At 39.3% G+C, this 19481-nt stretch overlaps 4 protein-coding genes across 4 annotated transcripts; 3 read left to right on the forward strand and 1 right to left on the reverse strand.

The window, feature by feature from the left end:
- Positions 1-537: 537 nt before the first annotated feature.
- On the forward strand, positions 538-2417 carry LOC130507941 (aspartyl protease family protein 2-like). Its single transcript, XM_057002803.1, has one exon. It carries the CDS (start codon positions 740-742, stop codon positions 2198-2200), a length of 1461 nt encoding a protein of 486 aa, XP_056858783.1. The 5' UTR covers positions 538-739; the 3' UTR covers positions 2201-2417.
- Positions 2418-3540: 1123 nt separating this feature from the next.
- LOC130507945 (pathogenesis-related protein 1A-like) lies at positions 3541-4390 on the forward strand. The gene has a single exon (XM_057002811.1). It carries the CDS (start codon positions 3556-3558, stop codon positions 4273-4275), a length of 720 nt encoding a protein of 239 aa, XP_056858791.1. The 5' UTR covers positions 3541-3555; the 3' UTR covers positions 4276-4390.
- Positions 4391-4526: 136 nt separating this feature from the next.
- Positions 4527-14018, reverse strand: LOC130507943 (protein REDUCED CHLOROPLAST COVERAGE 1-like). Its single transcript, XM_057002808.1, has 25 exons — positions 13798-14018; positions 13481-13605; positions 13260-13321; positions 12344-12436; positions 11840-11912; positions 11382-11654; positions 11248-11315; positions 11031-11162; positions 10906-10947; positions 10305-10820; positions 10072-10226; positions 9451-9973; positions 9312-9374; positions 9119-9220; positions 8701-9027; positions 8502-8594; positions 8293-8394; positions 8065-8169; positions 7853-7986; positions 7582-7765; positions 7354-7485; positions 7141-7253; positions 6933-7020; positions 4866-6852; positions 4527-4791 (listed from the first exon to the last, which is right to left on the reverse strand). Exons 2-24 carry the CDS (start codon positions 13539-13541, stop codon positions 4957-4959), a joined length of 5337 nt encoding a protein of 1778 aa, XP_056858788.1. The 5' UTR covers positions 13542-13605; positions 13798-14018; the 3' UTR covers positions 4527-4791; positions 4866-4956.
- A 2757-nt stretch (positions 14019-16775) lies between these two features.
- Positions 16776-18694, forward strand: LOC108812958 (zinc finger CCCH domain-containing protein 1). The gene is made up of 4 exons (XM_018585366.2): positions 16776-16933; positions 17197-17334; positions 17466-18310; positions 18411-18694. Exons 2-4 carry the CDS (start codon positions 17238-17240, stop codon positions 18528-18530), a joined length of 1062 nt encoding a protein of 353 aa, XP_018440868.2. The 5' UTR covers positions 16776-16933; positions 17197-17237; the 3' UTR covers positions 18531-18694.
- The last annotated feature ends 787 nt before the right edge of the window (positions 18695-19481 follow it).

Consider the following 19481-nt stretch of genomic DNA (forward strand, 5'->3'; position numbering starts at 1 on the left):
GTGTCACGCATCCCAATATCAATCTAATTTGTTGATTTTCTTTTTGTTGTATTCATTTTAAAAAGAAGAACGTCATTGTGATAGTTAGGCTCAGTAGGATGCTGATAACATATATCGAAGCATTGAAAGTTCCAAACCTTGGATATCGAATTCTTATGCGAGAGTACGAAAACTGAAAAAGAGTGTTCGATGATATCAATAATCTAACAAGATCTTGAGATCTAAAGTTCGTGACGAATAAACACCAATACTCTGTATACACGAGTAACTCTCTCACCGTGTTAGATTATCTTTCGTCAGAATATTTTGCATGTACTTTTTCGCCCCATGTGGAATGTTTCAGTATTCGACAACTCAAGAGCGAATTATGGCACCAATTGTGGGTGAATTATTGGGCATGATTAACTTTACAAAACAAGCTTTTCCCTTCTCCGCAAACAATTAACATACTTGTTTATCTCCTGATTATGTCATATTATTCCCCCCTCCCCCCCCACACCACATGATACTTCATACTGGTGTTTATTATCCACCGAATCTATAAAGTCGCTTTTAATCTTATGATAAAAATGAGCAGTAGATATTTATTTGAAAGAAAAGAATATCATTCACACATTTCCATTTATTATAGAAAAAGAATATTTTAAAAAGTGTGTTTCTTCAAGAAGACTAGTTCAAGTGCAATTATTTAAACAGAGACCACTCTCACTGCCATTTTCTCAGAGAAAAGGAGAAGAAAATGGAAGGAAGAAGAAGAAAAGCTTTGCTCTTCACTCTCTGTTTCTTGCTCTCCTCTCTGCCTTCCTTGTCTTCCCTTCCTGCTTTCCAAACCTTAATCCCCACTTCTCACTCTCTTCCTTCCGCTTCTCCCTCCTCCTTCCAACCCGAATCCGAACCCGTTTCCGAGTCCCTGATTGGATCTGAAACCGGATCCGGATCCGACTCCGAGTCGTCCATTACACTAAACCTCGACCACATCGACGCTCTCTCCACCAACAGAACTCCCCAAGAGCTCTTCGCCTCCCGTCTCCAGCGCGACTCCCGGCGCGTGAAGTCAATCGCCACACTCGCCGCCCGGATCCCGAGAAGAAACGCCACTCATGCGCCGAGACCCGGCGGATTCAGCAGCTCCGTCGTCTCCGGTCTCTCTCAGGGAAGCGGAGAGTACTTCACGCGTCTCGGTGTCGGAACTCCGGCGAGATACGTCTACATGGTGCTCGACACCGGAAGCGACATCGTCTGGCTCCAGTGCGCTCCTTGCCGGAGATGCTACTCTCAGTCCGACCCGATCTTCGACCCGAGAAAGTCCCGGACCTACTCCACCATCCCCTGCTCTTCGCCTCTCTGCCGCCGGTTAGACTCCGCCGGATGCAACACGCGCCGCCGGACTTGCCTCTACCAAGTCTCCTACGGCGACGGTTCTTTCACCGTCGGCGATTTCGCCACCGAGACGCTGACTTTCCGACGAAACCGCGTCAAAGGAGTCGCCGTCGGGTGTGGTCACGACAATGAAGGTCTCTTCGTCGGAGCAGCCGGTTTGTTAGGTCTCGGGAAAGGGAGATTGTCGTTTCCCGGTCAGACCGGTCGCCGGTTTAGTCAGAAGTTCTCTTACTGTTTAGTCGACAGATCCGCTTCCTCTAAGCCTTCCTCCGTCGTCTTCGGAAACGCCGCCGTTTCGCGTACCGCGAAGTTCACTCCGCTTTTATCCAATCCGAAGCTTGACACTTTCTACTACGTCGAGCTGCTCGGAATAAGCGTGGGAGGGACGCGCGTCCCCGGCGTAGCCGCTTCTCTTTTCAAACTCGATCAGATCGGCAACGGTGGAGTCATTATCGACTCGGGTACCTCTGTGACCCGGCTGGTCCGACCCGCTTACATCGCTATGAGAGACGCCTTCCGGATCGGAGCCAAGAGCCTTAAACGAGCGCCGGATTACTCTCTCTTCGATACGTGTTTCGATCTCTCCCATCAAAACGAGGTTAAAGTCCCGACGGTGGTTTTGCACTTCCGTGGGGCTGACGTGTCACTTCCGGCGACGAATTATCTGATTCCGGTGGATACTAACGGCAAGTTCTGCTTTGCGTTCGCCGGTACCATGAGCGGGCTATCCATTATTGGGAACATCCAGCAACAGGGTTTCCGGGTCGTTTACGATTTGATGGGTTCACGAGTCGGGTTTGCTCCACGAGGATGTGCTTAATCTTGACCCGACCCGAGGCGGTACGGATAATGTACTTTGTTTCCATTTTCTCAATTTATGTTTTAGACGAGAGACCTTTGTTTCTCGGACAAGTGAATCTTTAGCGGTTGAGTTTAAATACGTGTTGATAAAACTTCACGTGTTGTCGGCTGTATTATTAGCGTCTTTATATGTTTTTAACTCTGGGATCAAAGAGAGCGTGCATGATCTTTTTTAATTAGCCAAAAGCTTTAATTTACTTTTAGTGAAACAACAAATGACGATTACTGGAACTTTTTAATACTATTTGATTTATAAAGATTATGTAAACAAGTTTTGGAATAAAATCAAAACAAGTTTCAAGACCATGCTATAGAAACTAGTAATGTACAAAACTAAATCTTAAGGAAGGTAGAGTACGTCCAAAATCTAATTAATATTTTGCGTCGGTATTTCTTAAACAGACAAAACCAAAGATCCAGCGCTACGTTTGATACAGTGGTCTGACTTTTTTTAATTGTATTTATTATTAGTACAATTTTATTTTTTCCTTTAAAATAAAGTAAAAATGAATATAAAATAAAAATGATCCAATCCAAATTTATTTTTGACTCCATAATAAAATGATGAACAAATAAAAATATATTACTTCATTATAATGTGAGAAGTGAAGTAGAGAAGTATCTTCTACTCCATATTCACTTTACTTTTTAGAGAAAAATAGACTTGGAATGTAGATGCCTTAGTACTACTATCTAGTAATTTTTGGTTTAACGTTATTTTCACTCAGTTATAGCTTGTAGTTTATTTGTAATTGGGTTTTCTGTATGTTGTGGGACAAATCGATGAAGTGGTTATTTTGGCTATTTGCATTATATCTCTACTTGTGTGGTTGACGTAGCTAGTGTGATAGCTTGACATTCTATCTAACGAAGTTCAATAGTTCCCGATGGTCACTTTGCATCAACTTTTGATTAAATAAACTCGAATGATTTTCTTAATCGTCAAACCTATCGCAATGATCATCGATAGTATTAGGCTATTAGCTTTTAAATATATTACGGATCAAATTGTAGATCACAAACAATAATCTCACCTTTACTCTAACCTTAGACCTTAATGTTAAGTGTTGCCTAAATGTGGTTTTAATTCTAGCGGCATTCCGGTATTCAATAATCACCGTGCGTTGACTCATGCAAAAACGATATATTTTTTACATTTGACGTTCATAAATAGAAACAATTACTTATTGATTCGTTTCCCCTCTCAACAAATTCAATCGGAGAGTTAATTACACTTTTCACCTACAATCTAAGTAATTAACTCTCCTACAAAAAAATATTATACGCTCTTTTGTTTCTTTTTTATAGAGAAAAATGGAGCTTTGTAGACGGGAATTACGAGCTCCGTTTCCCATATTAGTCGCCGTTACGTTGTTCCTCCTTCAGCTCTGTGCCGCGACGTCCCAAATTAATCACAGCGAGTCGTCTACACAAACATCCGTTAACTCTCCATCAGCGCCAAACACTCGATTTCTGTCGTCATCAGCACTGTCGTTAACCGGAAAACATTCCTCCTTTAGGTGGGGGAGAAGACGACATCGTTACAAAATAAGCAGAGCGAGCATTGAGTTTCTATTCGCACATAACCTCGTACGAGCGCGCGTGGGAGAACCGCCGTTACAATGGGATGGAAGACTAGCGGCGTATGCACGTGCGTGGGCGAGACAGCGCGTTGGGGACTGCAGGCTTGTTCACTCCAATGGTCCGTTCGGAGAAAACATATTTTGGGCCGGGCAGAATAACTGGACGCCCATGGATGTTGTCAAAGTGTGGGCCGATGAGAATAAGTTCTACGACGTTAGGGGTAACACGTGTGAGTCGGGGCAAATGTGTGGACACTATACGCAGATCGTGTGGAGAGATAGCACGAAGGTTGGGTGCGCACGTGTGGATTGTTCAAACGGCGGCTTTTATGCGATTTGTGTTTATAACCCACCGGGAAATTTTGAAGGTGAAAACCCTTTTGTAAGTTATCACGACCAGGTTGGTCTTCTCCGAGAAGAGCCCCCAGCGGTTGTCGTTAATCCATTTTAACTTTAAATGGCTCGAAAGCTGAGCCTGAGGACACGATGGATGGTTGTGCATTTTTAGTTTGTTAATTTTGTCTTTTTATTCAAATTATTATTATTAATTTTTCGAAAAAACTTATCTTCGGTTTATTCAGAGGTATTATCATCTGATACCTGATTCAATAAACAAGTTTATATAAACTATAATTACGATATTTCATAGCAAGCCATTAGATATAAGATCTAATTGATGACAAATACGCAAAAGCGAACAAAAGAGATAACAAAAGTTTTTTTTAACATGGCCACAATGGGATATGAAAAAACAATTACTGTATGTCCAAAATTTCCTAAAATTTTATTGGCTGAATTAAAAATTTAAACCCAGAAAACAATACTTCAGCACCTCTCACATGGTATAAAAGAAAAAAGAATAGTTCTGGCTTTTTCCCCTCTTCAACCTCTCTTCTCTTAGAATCCAGATCAAATCATTTTGAGACTATCACAAGCCACAGCTTCCGATGACTGATAACGAAATTACCTGAGAATGAAGACAGCATCAAGTTACAATATATGGATTATATACACACATAAAGATTCAACCAAGAAGCTAACCTTTTAAACTGTCCCCTGAGAAACAGCAAGGATCAGGGAGAGAGAGATGTGTGAGTGATGAATTTCATCGACGATGCTGAGATCTTTGGTTTCAAGCTGCGGACTTTGGAGCCTCGCTGCCTCTGATGACTCTGCTATAAGCAATCTTGAACGGTTGAGAATCATAAGGCCTGTTGAGCAAACTGATGGGCATTCTCAGTGTCTGTTTCCTGTTTCTTCTTCCTCTTAACAAAATGCTAAAAGTCCTCTCGTCATCCTCAAATTTCTTGTTTCCATTCTCCATTTCACTGCTAGCAACTACATTCACATGATTAACAGAATCCATAGTTTCACCCGCGGTTGCCGCCACATCTTGCTTGCTTTCTTCCACCCCTGAAGTGTCAATATCAGTTGGTAGAATCACAGTGGGCTCTAACACAGTTGCAGCTACAGGCTCGGCAGCCATCATGTGGGGAGGGGAAAACTCAACGGGATGGCATCCGGGCCAAACCGTTCTTGGTACAAACTCCGACATATTAAGCGGCCATGGGAACTGATTGGGATGGAAAGGACCGCTGGTTACAGGATACGTACTTGTGGGGACTGATTGAGTGTAAGGAGGAGGGTATACAAAGGACATTGGCTGCATCAAGTTTGGAGTTGTAGGAGGTGAAGGGAAAGGAGGTCCGTGATGAAGAGTCATGTTCACTGGCCACGACGGTCCAATGTTCATGCCTATTGGAGTAGGACGTATGATACTTGGAGGTGATGATGGGTTGAATGGGACAGCTGAAGCTGATAACTTCTTGTTAGGTAGCAATAACTCTCGAGGGACGTCGCTGGAGTCTGTAGCAGAGATCCCCAGTTTTTCCTTCAGATCATCGGAATCAGCAGCCAGCTGATCTTTCACTTCTTGCTCTGTGGTCGAATGAATCGTATCTGTTACACCTTCATTAGCTTCAGGTACTAGTTCCTCCACCTGAATGCCCCCACCAGATTCTTCATCTTCATTCAAATTGTTCCCTTTGAATTCCACTTCAGATGATTGTAACTCTACTTCGATCTCTTCTTTGCCTTGAGGTTTGCTAGACTCTGTGTCCGCAGAAACTTCATTTTTTACTTCTTCCTCTGACACTGTAATCATCTGCGCATCCCTTGGAAGCTCCACAGATGTGCCCTGTTCAGATTTTTTCTCCACATGATTATCCGCTTGCTTATCTGAAGCTTCGGCTTGTGGAGCCCAGACTTGATACTTGGCAATGGAACCAGGTGGTGCCAATGCTACTTCCTTGTAGGATGGAGATTTTCCAAGACTTACAACAGAGTTTTTCGGGTATGCCTCATTTTGCACATTACTTGACAGACCAGATGGCACAACAGGAGAAGCATCTGTCTTCAACCCATCTTCTTCTGATGTTTCAGCTGTAGTTTTGGGGCTATCAGAAGACGGCTGCGTTGATTTAACCCGATATGCCAAGGTTTTAACTACCTTCCTGCTAGATTTGGTGCCTTGAGTTGTCATACCGGGAGAGTGATGATCTGCATATGACGCTGTAGTACGCTTCTTCACAATGTAGTATTTGGGGTTCTGCTGAGTAGCATTCTGGAAAACAGGGTTATCGTTATCAGCTTCAACATTTTTCTTCTGATATGTATATACCTTTCCAATTGATGCTCGTCGTTGCTTCAACCGGCGACCATATGATCCAGCAGATCTCGGTCTATGCACCGGTTGCCATCCATCTTCACTACCATCAGGGTGCTGTGTCTCAGTTGAAACTTCAGCAGATGTAATTGGATTACTATTATCCATAATAGCCTCATCAATGACTGGAGGAGAAGGTACTTCTTCAGCTGGTGCAAGAATAGTCTCCTGATTCGCATCGCTTGATTGACCATCTTCTGATCCAGTTGCTTCTATCTCCTCTTCAGACATTTCCTTTTGATTTTCCCTTGGGGCTTCTGCTAACTGTTCAGAAACATTGTTCTGATTGGATTTTTCCTTTAGCTACACAATAACACAGGTCCAATCATGTAAGCATTTTTAACCACTGAGTGGAGAAATGTCGAAAGAAACAAAAGTTAAACCTTCATATAGATCTTCCTCTTTGCTGCCACACTCCGTTTCCCTTTTGCGTTATGGCTTGGGTTGATATAGTCGAGTAGATCGGGTACACTGCAAAACATTATGAAGCTAAGTATCTGCCCGAGGAGTAAACTTGATAGATACATTCAAATAGGATAGAAAACTTCTAAACGACAAATAAGGAGATAATATCTAAGGAACTTGTTTGACCTTAGGTGGCCTTTGCTGGCTATAGACGCGTCAGGCTTAGGAGTACCATTTCGTGCAGCTTCTTGTTGTTCCAAAGCCTTGGACTCAAAGTATTCTAGCCAAGCAGCAGCATCCTGAAGAAGAGAAATAGATCGTCCGATTTAAGAATGCATGCACATGTCAGAAAGATGAATGATTTGCCTGATGGGATATTTTGGTTATATATATACATACCTGAGTACGCAAATCATCTGGGCCAAGCTTCGCTCGGAGGATTCTTAAGGTTGTTTGCTCATGCTGAACACTTAAATGGTACGCTTCCATCAACGAGAGCGCAATGGCTATGGCATGGTAGCTTGCAGCAGTCTGAAATTTGACATAATAAGCAAGCAATATATTAGCAAATGAAAGTTCTTACAAAGTGACGTTCCCAAAAAAAACACAGAGCATCGGGAGAAGAACCTGGATATGGTCCGGACCAAGCAACCTTTGATTACACTTGAGAGCTTTGTGAAGATACCTCAAGGCAACATGTACATTTCCTAGACCTTCCTCCATCATGGCTACATTGATGTATGTAGCAGCAGTGTTCGGATGAGATGGACCACATGTTAGATGTAAGAGATACAACGCACGCTTAACATACCTACCAAAAGCAAACATATCAGAGTTTTGACGAGACACCCAAATCATTAAACCTTGCCGTTCTTTGAAATGAAAATTGGTAACTTACTTGAGGGCCAGCTCTGTATGCTGAAGCCTATAATAGAAGACAGCAAGATCGCCATAACTCTTCATTGTATCCGGATGATCAAGTCCAAGTTCCCTCTCATTGATATCTAAAGCCTTTTGCTGATATATAGTAGCCTGTTTCAACAAAACCTTTTAGTTTTGCAATTGTCATATGGAAGAAAAATATTACAGCGTAACTGTCTATATACAGACCTGGTTAAAGTCACCAGTGTGATATAGAACTACAGCAAGTAAACTGTAAGCTCCGGCTGTCATTCTATGATAGGGACCACAAACTGCTACAAGCTTAGCAAGAGCCTAAGGGAGGGGAAAAAACAAAAGAGACAAAACAACAAAACAAATCATGACGCCTGTACAGAGAAACAAAAGTAATATGAAGAAAGAGCTGAGGAGTAGGAAATGGATTTTCCGGACATGTACCTTTGTTCCATATGTAACTGCATCTTCAAGCTTTCCTTTGTCTAATGCTGTTTTAGATGACTCCAGAAGTTGCCTTCCATCAGCAGACGAACATGCTGCTTGCTGCAGAGATTTAGAATAGAAAGTCTTAACAACTATTGTTGATACATTACTAGAAAGAATACAGATTCAGATAGAAACTTTTAAGCATCTTTCATCTTGTCTATTACCTTATGCACTGGGATCAGACCGACCACATCTGTTTTTTGGAACGGTTCTGGGGACTCCATGTCAAAATCCCTTGGAATCAACTCAATACCAACCTGAGGACAGATACAATTTGACACAAAAAATTAACTTTCAATCTAATAGTTGACTAGCGACTTATAACTCAAAAAATAATTCTGGTTAAAGCATTCATTAAATTACCTTATGGCACAATCCACGGAGAATGGCAAACTTTCGTAGATCCTTGTAACTGAAGGAATTGAGATCGTAATCATATCGTTTCTTCAAGAATTTCTCCAACCACTGGAAGATAAGAGGATGTACATTCCAAGAGTTTTGTGGTGTTTCCGCTTCATTTTTTGGAATCCCAAGCATCATGTTCAGAGCAGCAGCTACTTTTGCAGCTATTTTATCAGTGTCAGCAGCAACAGCAGAAATCACCGCTTGAAGGATATGCTTAAGGGCTCTAACTATCATCTCATGAACACACAGAGACTGTACATGTGACAACTTATCTGAGAGCTTAACCTGTTGTTCATAGATAAAACGTGGATGGTTATATATGATCACTCGTCTTCAGTAGATTCAAAGAAAAATGAAGTTAAAAAAGGCTACTTACGACATATCCTAAAGAGCGCATCCGGAGACCTCTTGTGTGCATAAAATCAGTTAGAGTCCGGCCATCGACTGGGGAGAGTTCCAACGAACCAAAATCTGCAACCTGTATTGAGCAATAAATACCAAACAAATGATGTGTTATTATCTTCATATTGGTAATAGACAAGACTGCAATAAACTTTACACGCATTTACCAGCTTCGGAATAGCGACTTCAGTATAATACTTTTGTGCCAAGTCGACAAGTTCTTGCAAAGACTGAAACAAATATTCTTAGTTAGCACACAATAAGTAAATGAACATAGAGCAAGGACCGGCGGTTTAGTGTAAAAACCTTGTCATGAAGTCCAGTATCTGACTCTTGTAGGCGAGTGAAGGCAGCTTCAGACAACAAATTCTTCAAGACAAGCACATTTTCTTCAGCATTCTTCTCGGCGCCAGATTGCAAAGTTGCAGTTATTGTAGCATTATCAGCCCCTGAAGAAGCCGTATCAACCTGAGATGATACTACAGTCTGCTGCGCCTTAGGGCTGCTTGCGTCTGTTTTTTTCTTGTTGCCGTTGAGAGACTTAAGCGGCTTCCCAAGCCCTTCAACCTTCAGTTCATTCTTAGACTTTTCGTTGGTTTGTTTTTTGTCCTTTTCCGTATTCTTTTGATCTTGTAAATGCTGTATCCAACAGGCTCCAAGTTCCCACCTCATGATACTATCCCTGTCTATCTCTTCTTCCTCAAGCTTAACAAGACTTTCCTCCAGCATTTTACTTACAAATTCTCGTGAAGATGTAAGCTCATCATCCTGTTGCTGATGTGTTTTCTTGTTCTGCTCGGGAGAGGATTTATGGAGAAGGAATCTCAAACTGTAAAGCACCATGAGAATAACTAAACAGGTAAGTAACTACAAAAGCTAAAGAGACAAAGGATAAATGTTTATTTTCTCTAAGTAAGAAATGACAACCTGTTGATATTTAGAGCATTAGCACCACCTTCAGGCTGTTCAAGGAGGTCAACAATTTGAGAAGGTGGGCTTAACTTCTCATTCTCCTTCTCTATTTTGACAACAGAAATGTAGCCACAATACTTGAGGCTTATAGTTCCTAAAGTAGCAACATCCTGCGTCCATAAACAAATGTTAAACAATGAGTAACAAATCTTAAACGTTGAAAGTTATATAAAAAAGAAAAGACTCACATGAGCAGCAGTGTTCTCATCAGCTGTAAGTCCCTTGAGAAGGTTCCGTTCCATCAGCTTCATTTTATCCAAACCAGTGGCTTGAATGCCGTCGATTTTTGTATCCACTTTGCTACTTGCATTGGAAGTATCCCTCGTAACCGTAACACTCAAGTCTCCAACAGTCTCGGAAAATAGAACTTGAGAGTCATCAGCCAGAACTGGGTCAGCCATTACTTTCTGAACGGCCTTGATGGCTCTGAAAGTGGCGACATCAACGAAAAGGTTGTGAAGAAGAAACACTTTTCTGTCTCTAACTTGCCTCTCCTCTGCTGTTTTGCAAGGCATGGACGCGATAAAGGCAAACTCGTTGGCCCATGGAACCAAATCGTAGGTGCCATCTCTTCCTTGACCACCACCATCCCCTCCCCATCTCTCATCCTCGACAGGGAGAGGCGGAAAGGCTGCAGGTGACTGCGCTGCAGAAGGCGGGATGAGCCATGTGTTTGCTCTAAACCCATACGGAAGATTCCCAAACTGCACATATACAGATTAAACGCTCTTAAACTTAACCAAACCCAATAACATCAGCTAAATCTTCATTCAGAGAAAAGAAACATACCTTGTTGCGCTCCGAAAATGCTTTGAGAAGATCACTGTAAGCCTAAACATGATTAAAAGAAAGAAAAAAAGAAGCTCAGCTCAGCTCAAGGGTAGATGGATAGAGAGGCAAAATAAGATGTTTACATTATCGAAGGCTCTACTAATCTGTCTAAGCAAATCAACAAGATTGTGAGAAATGATTATTTGTTTCCCGACGCTGTAGAATCCTTTTTTGCAGCCTTCAACATGAACGAGCTTCCCGTTACAAAGCTTCACCTGAGATCAAAGTTTGAAAACGCAAACGTTATCACCAAAAAGGCCGATTCATCGTTATCATCATCATCATCGTCGGCTTGCTTACATCGATGGAGAGAAGATGATCCTCCGCCGCGATATCTTCGGTTTCCCGCTTCGCCACGAGCCGTATATCTACACAAATCGATTGAGAATCTGGACATCGAATTTTGAAGGTTACAGAGAGAAATAGAATCTTACATTGAAGAGGAGGAGTGAGGTGAGCGAGAGAGAAAAACTCGTAGAAGCTTCCGAGCTTAGGGAAAGAGTGACTAGTCTCTCCGGCTTCATCAACCACTGCATCCTTCGGCGGAGGCGACGTTTCAGTCTGTTTCGGATTCTTTCCACCTCCCTTAACCTGCGCATTTTTCACCGAATCGGGTTTCTCTGGCGACGGACCGAAGCAAGTGGTACACGCGACCACGTCAAGCAGCCGTCTTACGTGCGCCATCGCTGTTCCCTCATTGTAATCCTCTGAACGAAGAAACAAAAAAGAAGAAGAAGCGCGAAAAACTGTTATGCGACGCCGTTTTGGCTTTTTACTAATACGACATCATTTGAGTGATCTAGGACCAACGTTTGTATATCCGTTACAGTGCGTTTAACGGCGTCTGATTAAAAACGAGCGTCACGTCAAATGATGCACGATGGAACTTTACCTTCTGTTAACGTGAGAACACACGGTTTGAGCGCCGAAACATCCACTGTGTCTTTTAACTGCGATCCTCTTACCTGTAAACGACAGACATATATTGAGTATTTTACCACAGCAGACTTTTTACTCCTTTTATATACTATTACTATGTTTCTAACTTTTTTTCTTTCCTTATACTATTCCTATGATTTAAGCATTGAAAAGGTAACTAATTCTGGTAACATATATAATTGCAGAAAAGGGAAAGAAAAGTCAAATTAAATTATTAGGCACAATGACACTTCACACTCGAACATTTTTTCTCAAACGTTAGAAAAAAGTCATTTTCATTTACTTTTTGCTTACTTTGGTATTCAGATCCTATGAGATTCCACAATAAATATGAATATCTCTGGACCATCCAACATTAACAAGTAACCAACAATGAACAAGAAAATGATTTAGAAACTTCCACTCAAAATTAAGAAAAAAAACTTCCACTCAAAATTTCATTCAGATTTTTTTTTACCTCATGGGAGAGAGAGTAGTTGGTGACATGGCAGGTGTCAAAGTTAACCGATAAAAGCCGGCGAACATCTATGATCCTGTCCGTTGATATACCCTGTTTTCAGACATACGTGCATTTTTTTGTTAAGATAATAAACATGTGTAACCTATGCCTCAAATACGGCTTGTATATTACATCATAAAAGAAAACTTTAAAACAATATTCGAGAAAATATGAATATTTTTTCTTTTGAAAAAGATAAAAAAAAAGGAAATATGAATAAGAGATACACGTGTTTTTGACGATAATTTTATATACATATACATATGTTTTCGTTATACATATTTCACTGTCTATATAACGTCTACGTAATTTGTTGACCAAAATATTGAAATAATTGAATTAGTTGATAATCGAATTTTTGTGTTACACACAGTTTTGTAATTATATACACGTTCAAGTAATGATAAAATTAAAAGATAATTCTAAGTCAATTGAAAATGATTTTTTAGAAGAAAAAAAACCAAAATAATACAGCATGTATAATTATCAATTTTTATGGTAACGTGTATTCCTTCGCACCTTATCCCAAACAACAAAATCAAAGAAAAGAAAATCGACCATGCACATTGGGAGTTTATATATCAAAAACAAAACATGTAACATATTAAGATAAAGCTTCAGATTTTATTTTTTTAACATTTACACCACAAAAAGTTTCAGAATTAACAATTATACAGTCAAGAAACTAATGCAATAGAAATCAGCTGGGTGTGTAAAAGTATTAAGACAGAGAAATAGAAAAAGGGTTGCAAGTTATAAAGTTATAACAAATTTCACAAAGAAACCGCTACCAGAAAAACAGTTGTTAACACGCAAGAAATATGAGAAATAGAACACAATTCGAAAATGATGCGAGGAAAATAGTCACACAAACCTTCAAAATAGCCTCCGTCTCGTCCGGAAGGTTCACAATGACATCCACCATAACCGGAAGAACTGCATATAAACCGTAAACCATGGTTCATATGTAAACTATAACTTAATTATTAAAGGAAGTAAATCAACAGCTTATTTTTTAATTAAAATTCATATAGATAAGGTTTTTTTTTTTGGCTGACAAAAAAATATAGATAAGGTTTTCACTATTGGTTATACCTTTCTCTTCCTTCTTCTTCTTGTCTCCTTTTGTCTTTCCACGGTTGTTCTTGGGAGCCATTTCTCGAGCTTTTTCGTTTTTTTTGTTTTTTGTTTTTACTTTTATTGGAAGAGAACCAAATAAACTGGAAATAAAATAGAATTGCTTGTTAAAATTTAAAACAATACCATTGTCTGATATACAAACAAATGAGCAAATTATATGTCCATTATCTTATCCAAATCATATGAACTGAATACAATACCGTTAGTTATGCTATCTGCTGGTATAACACAAACTTAAACATGAAAAACAATAAGCAAAGTTCGGTAGTTACCGACTGATAGGTAGAGCAGTAGCTAGTTTAATGAGCTTTTCCACCAGCGAGATATGAAATCTAAAAAGTGAATGGTAAAAAAAAATATGATAAGAAGAGTTATGAGAGAGTTCAGTTGTGCGAAGAAAAGCTGAAGCTGTAAGCTTTCATGGAGGAAGGGGTGTGAGAAAAAAAGATAGAGATAGTAAAAGTTTTGTGAGTGATAAGGAAGCAAGGGCGGAGATTCAATAGTCAGAATGGCATTTTATGAACGTTCGTAGTAGTAATTATCTCCTCTTGAAAGGGTATATTAGTCTTTTAGTTTGTATTGAAATTTTGCTTCTTTCGGAATTATTTCTTTCCAATTTTAGGGCCTTTAAGCCATTAATGGGCCTGGAGGGAATGGTGTTATTTCTTTTTTTATCATTCTTGTTGGGAATACTTAATACCTACCGAACAGAATCATTACATAATCTAGTACCATCCAAGTCGGAGCCGTTTCCGAACATTTAATTTTAGCTCAAGAACTTGTAACTTATAAGCCACTAGTATTCTACCCCTACTTCGTAGGGGGAAAAGATGATTAACTTATTATATTAAAATGGTGTATTTTGCTATTCAGATGGTATTTAAACATAAATCACAAGAAGTATTAAGATGTTATAATCGCAACTTTTATTTATCTTTGCCAGAACAAAAATAATTAAATATCAATCTGAAGGAAACTAAACAAATATACATGACAGTGTAAACATTATGGCTTCATAAAAGAACTCTTTTTTTTGCTAAGTTTCGTAACAGAATTCTGATACAGAGGAAATCTACCAATGAGAATTAATACAATATATCTTACCCCGTAAAACTTCAGGGCACTATCAGCTCTCCATATGTGCGTGTATACACTGTATTATTGACTCATGTATCACGTTCCTAGCGAAGTGCATCTTATATTTATAGAGCTGTAGTTACCTGGTAACTCGGTAAAGAGGACGCTACCATACGGCGTAAGCCCCCAAAACCCCCAAAATGAAGTAGATGATTGACATGAGCCATATAGTGGGACCTAATTGCATCAAAATCAGATGAGAAAACATGATCAGTGGAAATAACAAAATCTGATCATTCGGGTAAATAACAGTTTAACGGTTTCCCGGTCCTTTGATCCAAGCTACAGTTACTGCCACTATATTCCACAAGAGGTGTGCTATCAACGTCTCTGCATAGTTCAATAGTTTAGTTTGTTAACATTTGACTGGACTCCTCGTAGTCGTAGATCCAATATTTGTTGCAGTGGTCTATATAAAACCAAATTACTTCTTTCTCGTACATGTTTACAGCAAACTAAATAATTTCAAAACTAAACAATACAAATGTTTCCTCGAAAACGTTTTATATGAACGTATTACACACATCACCATTAATACCTGCAAATTCTGGAAGCCCTTCAACAAAATCTTGTTCTCACCCAAATCTCTCTAAAAGCATCGTACCATGTCAATATCTCCCTGACGTGATTTTAAACTCACCTCCACAATCCATATCAAGCTAAAAACTTGTCTATGCTGAATACGAAGGAATCAAGATCAAAATTGAAATTCAGGAGATATGAAAAAATCTGTTATTTTGCTTTTTTTTAGTAATGGAGAAGATAGACAAATACAAAAGGAAAAAACAGAAACAAAAATCATATAAGAAAGCAAACAGTTTGAGATCGTGATCAGTTTCCTTGGAACGTGGATGGAATATTTTAAAAAATATTTCTGAAAAATTGGGATCGAATACTTTTTGTTCTTGAATTAATTGTTTTTTAGTTTTTTTAAATATTCCACATGTCAATTTCTGATTCGCAAGGCGACTTGCGCTTTAGTATATAAGGATTCTCTTATTTAAACAGGATATGGTAAAATATTTTAACGTGTTTTATTGTTTAATGACTAGTGACTAAAGTTTAAAATTTTATTGGGTATTCTTAGAAATCAAGTTATAGTAGGTATGCATGCATCAATATATGGCTCACCAACGTAGTTTCAGAAAGAAAAAAAGGCTCACCAACACTGTTTAAAGCTTTTTTTTTTCAAATGCTCGTTTGAAAATCACCCTTTAAGACTAAAATAGACTTAGTATAAAAAGCCAGTCGTTAAGTCTTATTAAAAAATATTTATAATTTTATCAAGAAGAATGATATATTTATAAATTAAATATACTTCTGTATATTTTTTTGCTTTAAAATTTCGTATGTTTGCATATAATCCAAAGTGGTGATTAATTCAGACAAACACAAGCATCTGGTTCTTATTTCGATCACATTTATGATTGGGGCATATTTAGAGGTTTTGTTAAATATATTTTGGTAAGCAAAAAATAACCAAAATAGAGGTGTAATCATTTTATAGTTGATCTAGTCGAAATGGTTAGCTGACAAAAAAAAAATATTTTATAGGAAAAAATAAAAGAGATTTTTATGTGAAGAAAGCGCAGGCGAGATTGTCGTCCAGTAATGTAGGCAACGGCAGGTCACAAGTGGAAAGAAGAGACAAGAAGCGGGACCATCGTTTCACATGGGTCCCACATAAAATGGGTGCTCCGAGGAATCACAACCGCACAAATTCTTAATCTGACTACAAAGGCGACGGTGCAAAATAGAGCACGTAGAGCTGGCTCCTCCCATGATCCATTTACAGACAGATAAAACCAAAACGAAATGGCCAATTTGTAGAGAAATTCCTTGAATATTTTCCCACGGGCCCCCAAAACGAAGGTATTTATCTTTACACTCGATATGGCCTAATCTCTAATGATCACATTTCACTCAAAATTAATAATCAGTTAGATTTTCTAATGAGCATGAAAATGAAGAAAATAATGTAAAAAGTTTAAAGATAAAACCAAGACAACCGAGGATGCGCCGCGCCATCAACCAATCAATGTGACTCCAAGTAAAATTATGCATCTTCCTAAAAGCTTGAGAGGGGAAAACAAACAAGATCGAAGGACTGGGCCCATTAAGAAAATTGGGCCGCCTAACTAAACCGCCATCCTCATCTCGGGTTCCTTTGTTAGTTTATTTCTAATTGAACAGAAGGTCTCAGATCAGAAAAAGTGCGAACGCCGTCGTGGTTCTTCTTCTCGACGTACTCCACCGGCGAGGTTCCTCAAGGTATTATTATTTATATAAATTTATTCCAACTTTCGGTTCTCTCCTGTTTGATCTTCGTTGAGCTTTCAATTAAGGAACTCTGGAACTGTTTGTGGATTTATCTGTTAGCGGCTGCTTTAGGCATATGCCTGTGAATGGAATTGGTGTATAGTCGAGTAAGCTTAGGGTTTATTAGCACTGATTAATTGGTGTATTATGATTTCAGAATTGTTGGGATCAATAAGAAGTAAAGTCTAATAATCTTATCTGGGATTATAATGCAGGAAGAGGAGGCGCAAAATTTGAACTAGTTGTTTGCATAACAATGTCAGACACTGTACAAGAGCCTAAAACATCTCATCAGCAACAAGATTCTCAACCTGCTGTTGCTGCTGTCACACAAGAATCTCAATCTCAGCAAGGTATCTCTCTTCTGCCTAAACTTGAGTTTTTATTATACCTTTCAACTTGTTTCAATGTCTTTCTTCTTCCTTGTTGGATGCAGCACTTTAAAAAAAAAAAAAAAAATACCATTCTTCTTCTGTTTTTTCAGTTTGCACTTTCTTCAAGAAGCCATCTAAAGCTAAAAACATAAGGAAAAGACCTGCGGCTGATGCTGATGAAGAAGACGACGATGATTCCAAAAGCGAGACCTCTATACTGAACAACCTCAAGAAAGTTGCTAAACCCGATAACAACAAGCTGTTTTTCTCCTCTGGACCATCCAAGATCTCTGCCACTACGGGTGGAGCTTCCGCTCCTCCTGAGAAAGCCGTCGTCTTTCACTACGATTCGTCCAAGGAGATCCAGGTTCAAAACGACAGTAGAGCCACTGCCACTCTTGAAACCGAGACCGACTTCAACCAGGACGCACGAGCCATCCGTGAGAGAGTCCTTAAGCGAGCTGACGAAGCATTGAAAGGGAATAAAAAGAACAAGGCTTCTGATGAGAAGCTCTACACTGGAATTCATGGGTACACGGATCACAAAGCTGGGTTTAGGAGAGAGCAAACCATCTCCAGCGAGAAAGCTGGAGGCTCACACGGGCCTTTAAGAGCTTCTGCGCACATCAGGGTATCCGCTAGGTTCGACTACCAGCCTGATATATGCAAAGATTACAAAGAAACTGGCTACTGTGGGTATGGAGACTCGTGTAAGTTTCTGCACGACCGTGGAGATTACAAACCTGGGTGGCAGATTGAGAAAGAGTGGGAAGAAGCTGAGAAAGTTAGGAAGAGGAATAAAGCTATGGGAGTTGAAGATGAAGATGATGATGAGGCTGACAGCGAGGAAGATGAAGATGCATTGCCCTTTGCTTGCTTCATTTGCAGAGAATCTTTCGTTGATCCAGTTGTGACCAAATGCAAACACTACTTCTGCGAGCATTGTGCTTTAAAGGTATGATGATGAATTTGTTTTTAAGCGACAATTATATGATGATTCTGTGTGAGTTTGGTTTGTGGACACTAAGAGGTTTTTGGTTTATGTAATGATGCAGCATCACACGAAGAACAAGAAGTGCTTTGTGTGTAACCAACCAACGATGGGGATTTTCAATGCAGCACATGAGATCAAGAAGAGAATGGCTGAAGAACGGAGTAAAGCTCAAGGATTGTGAAGTTTGTTTGTTCTTTCACAAGCCAAAACTTACTTTCTCTTGTTTAAGGAATGCTTTTTGTCTGTTGTATTCGTCTGCCTATATATTATACTGTAATGGTCCTTTACAGATCAGGCGAGGAGTTCCTTATGTTTGATACTTATTATTCAGCTTCCTAGTAGTCATCGTCAGACCTGTAATAGTCGTTAAACTGAAATTCTGAATATCCTGATTCATATAAAGCTCTCTACTCAAACTGAAACTGTCCTCCCATGGTAAGCAGAAAAATGATTGTTCAAAACGATGGTCAAAGTACCAATCAGTCTAAAACTTGTGAATGCTGAATCATTTCTTACGGCGAATTGGCTGGTTTAGTGTAGGCCGGAGAATCCATGTTTTTGACTGAACGAGAAAAGAGACCATTGGTTCGGTAGTTGCGGATAAAAGCAAAAAGTAAATTACATTTTTAACGTTTTTCTTTTCTTTCTTTTTTAGTTCGCTTGCACAGATTCGAGAATCTATTGGCCGGCAAAAAAGTTATCAAAGTAAGCAAAAAAAAAGTAGATTTACAAAAAAGTATATCAGTTTGAGTAAAGACGCCAATAAGTGAACATGAAGATAGTCAGAGAATTACCCCAATAATGAAAAGACACGTACAAAACTTTCCTATAGTTTGACCATGTTTAGTTGTGATGTCGCTGTTACTAAAAAAGACCGATCATTTTATCATGTGACCGTTAGAATTTACGTGAAAGCCATCTTTTTCTGCTTTCCTTTGCATGCTTAATGCCTAAAGCTGGTCATATTCTATCCGATAAGGTTACTGCAATTATCATCAACTACCGCTCTTTAATCCTATAAGTATTGTACTATCACTTAGCATTAAAATAGACGAGATAATGAGTTTTGTAAGTAAATAATACGAATTGAGAAAAAACCTCCAGTTACTTATAGTTATTTTTTGTTGGCTAA

Source organism: Raphanus sativus, chromosome 1 (assembly GCF_000801105.2).
Source record: "Raphanus sativus cultivar WK10039 chromosome 1, ASM80110v3, whole genome shotgun sequence".
Lineage (NCBI taxonomy): Eukaryota > Viridiplantae > Streptophyta > Magnoliopsida > Brassicales > Brassicaceae > Raphanus > Raphanus sativus.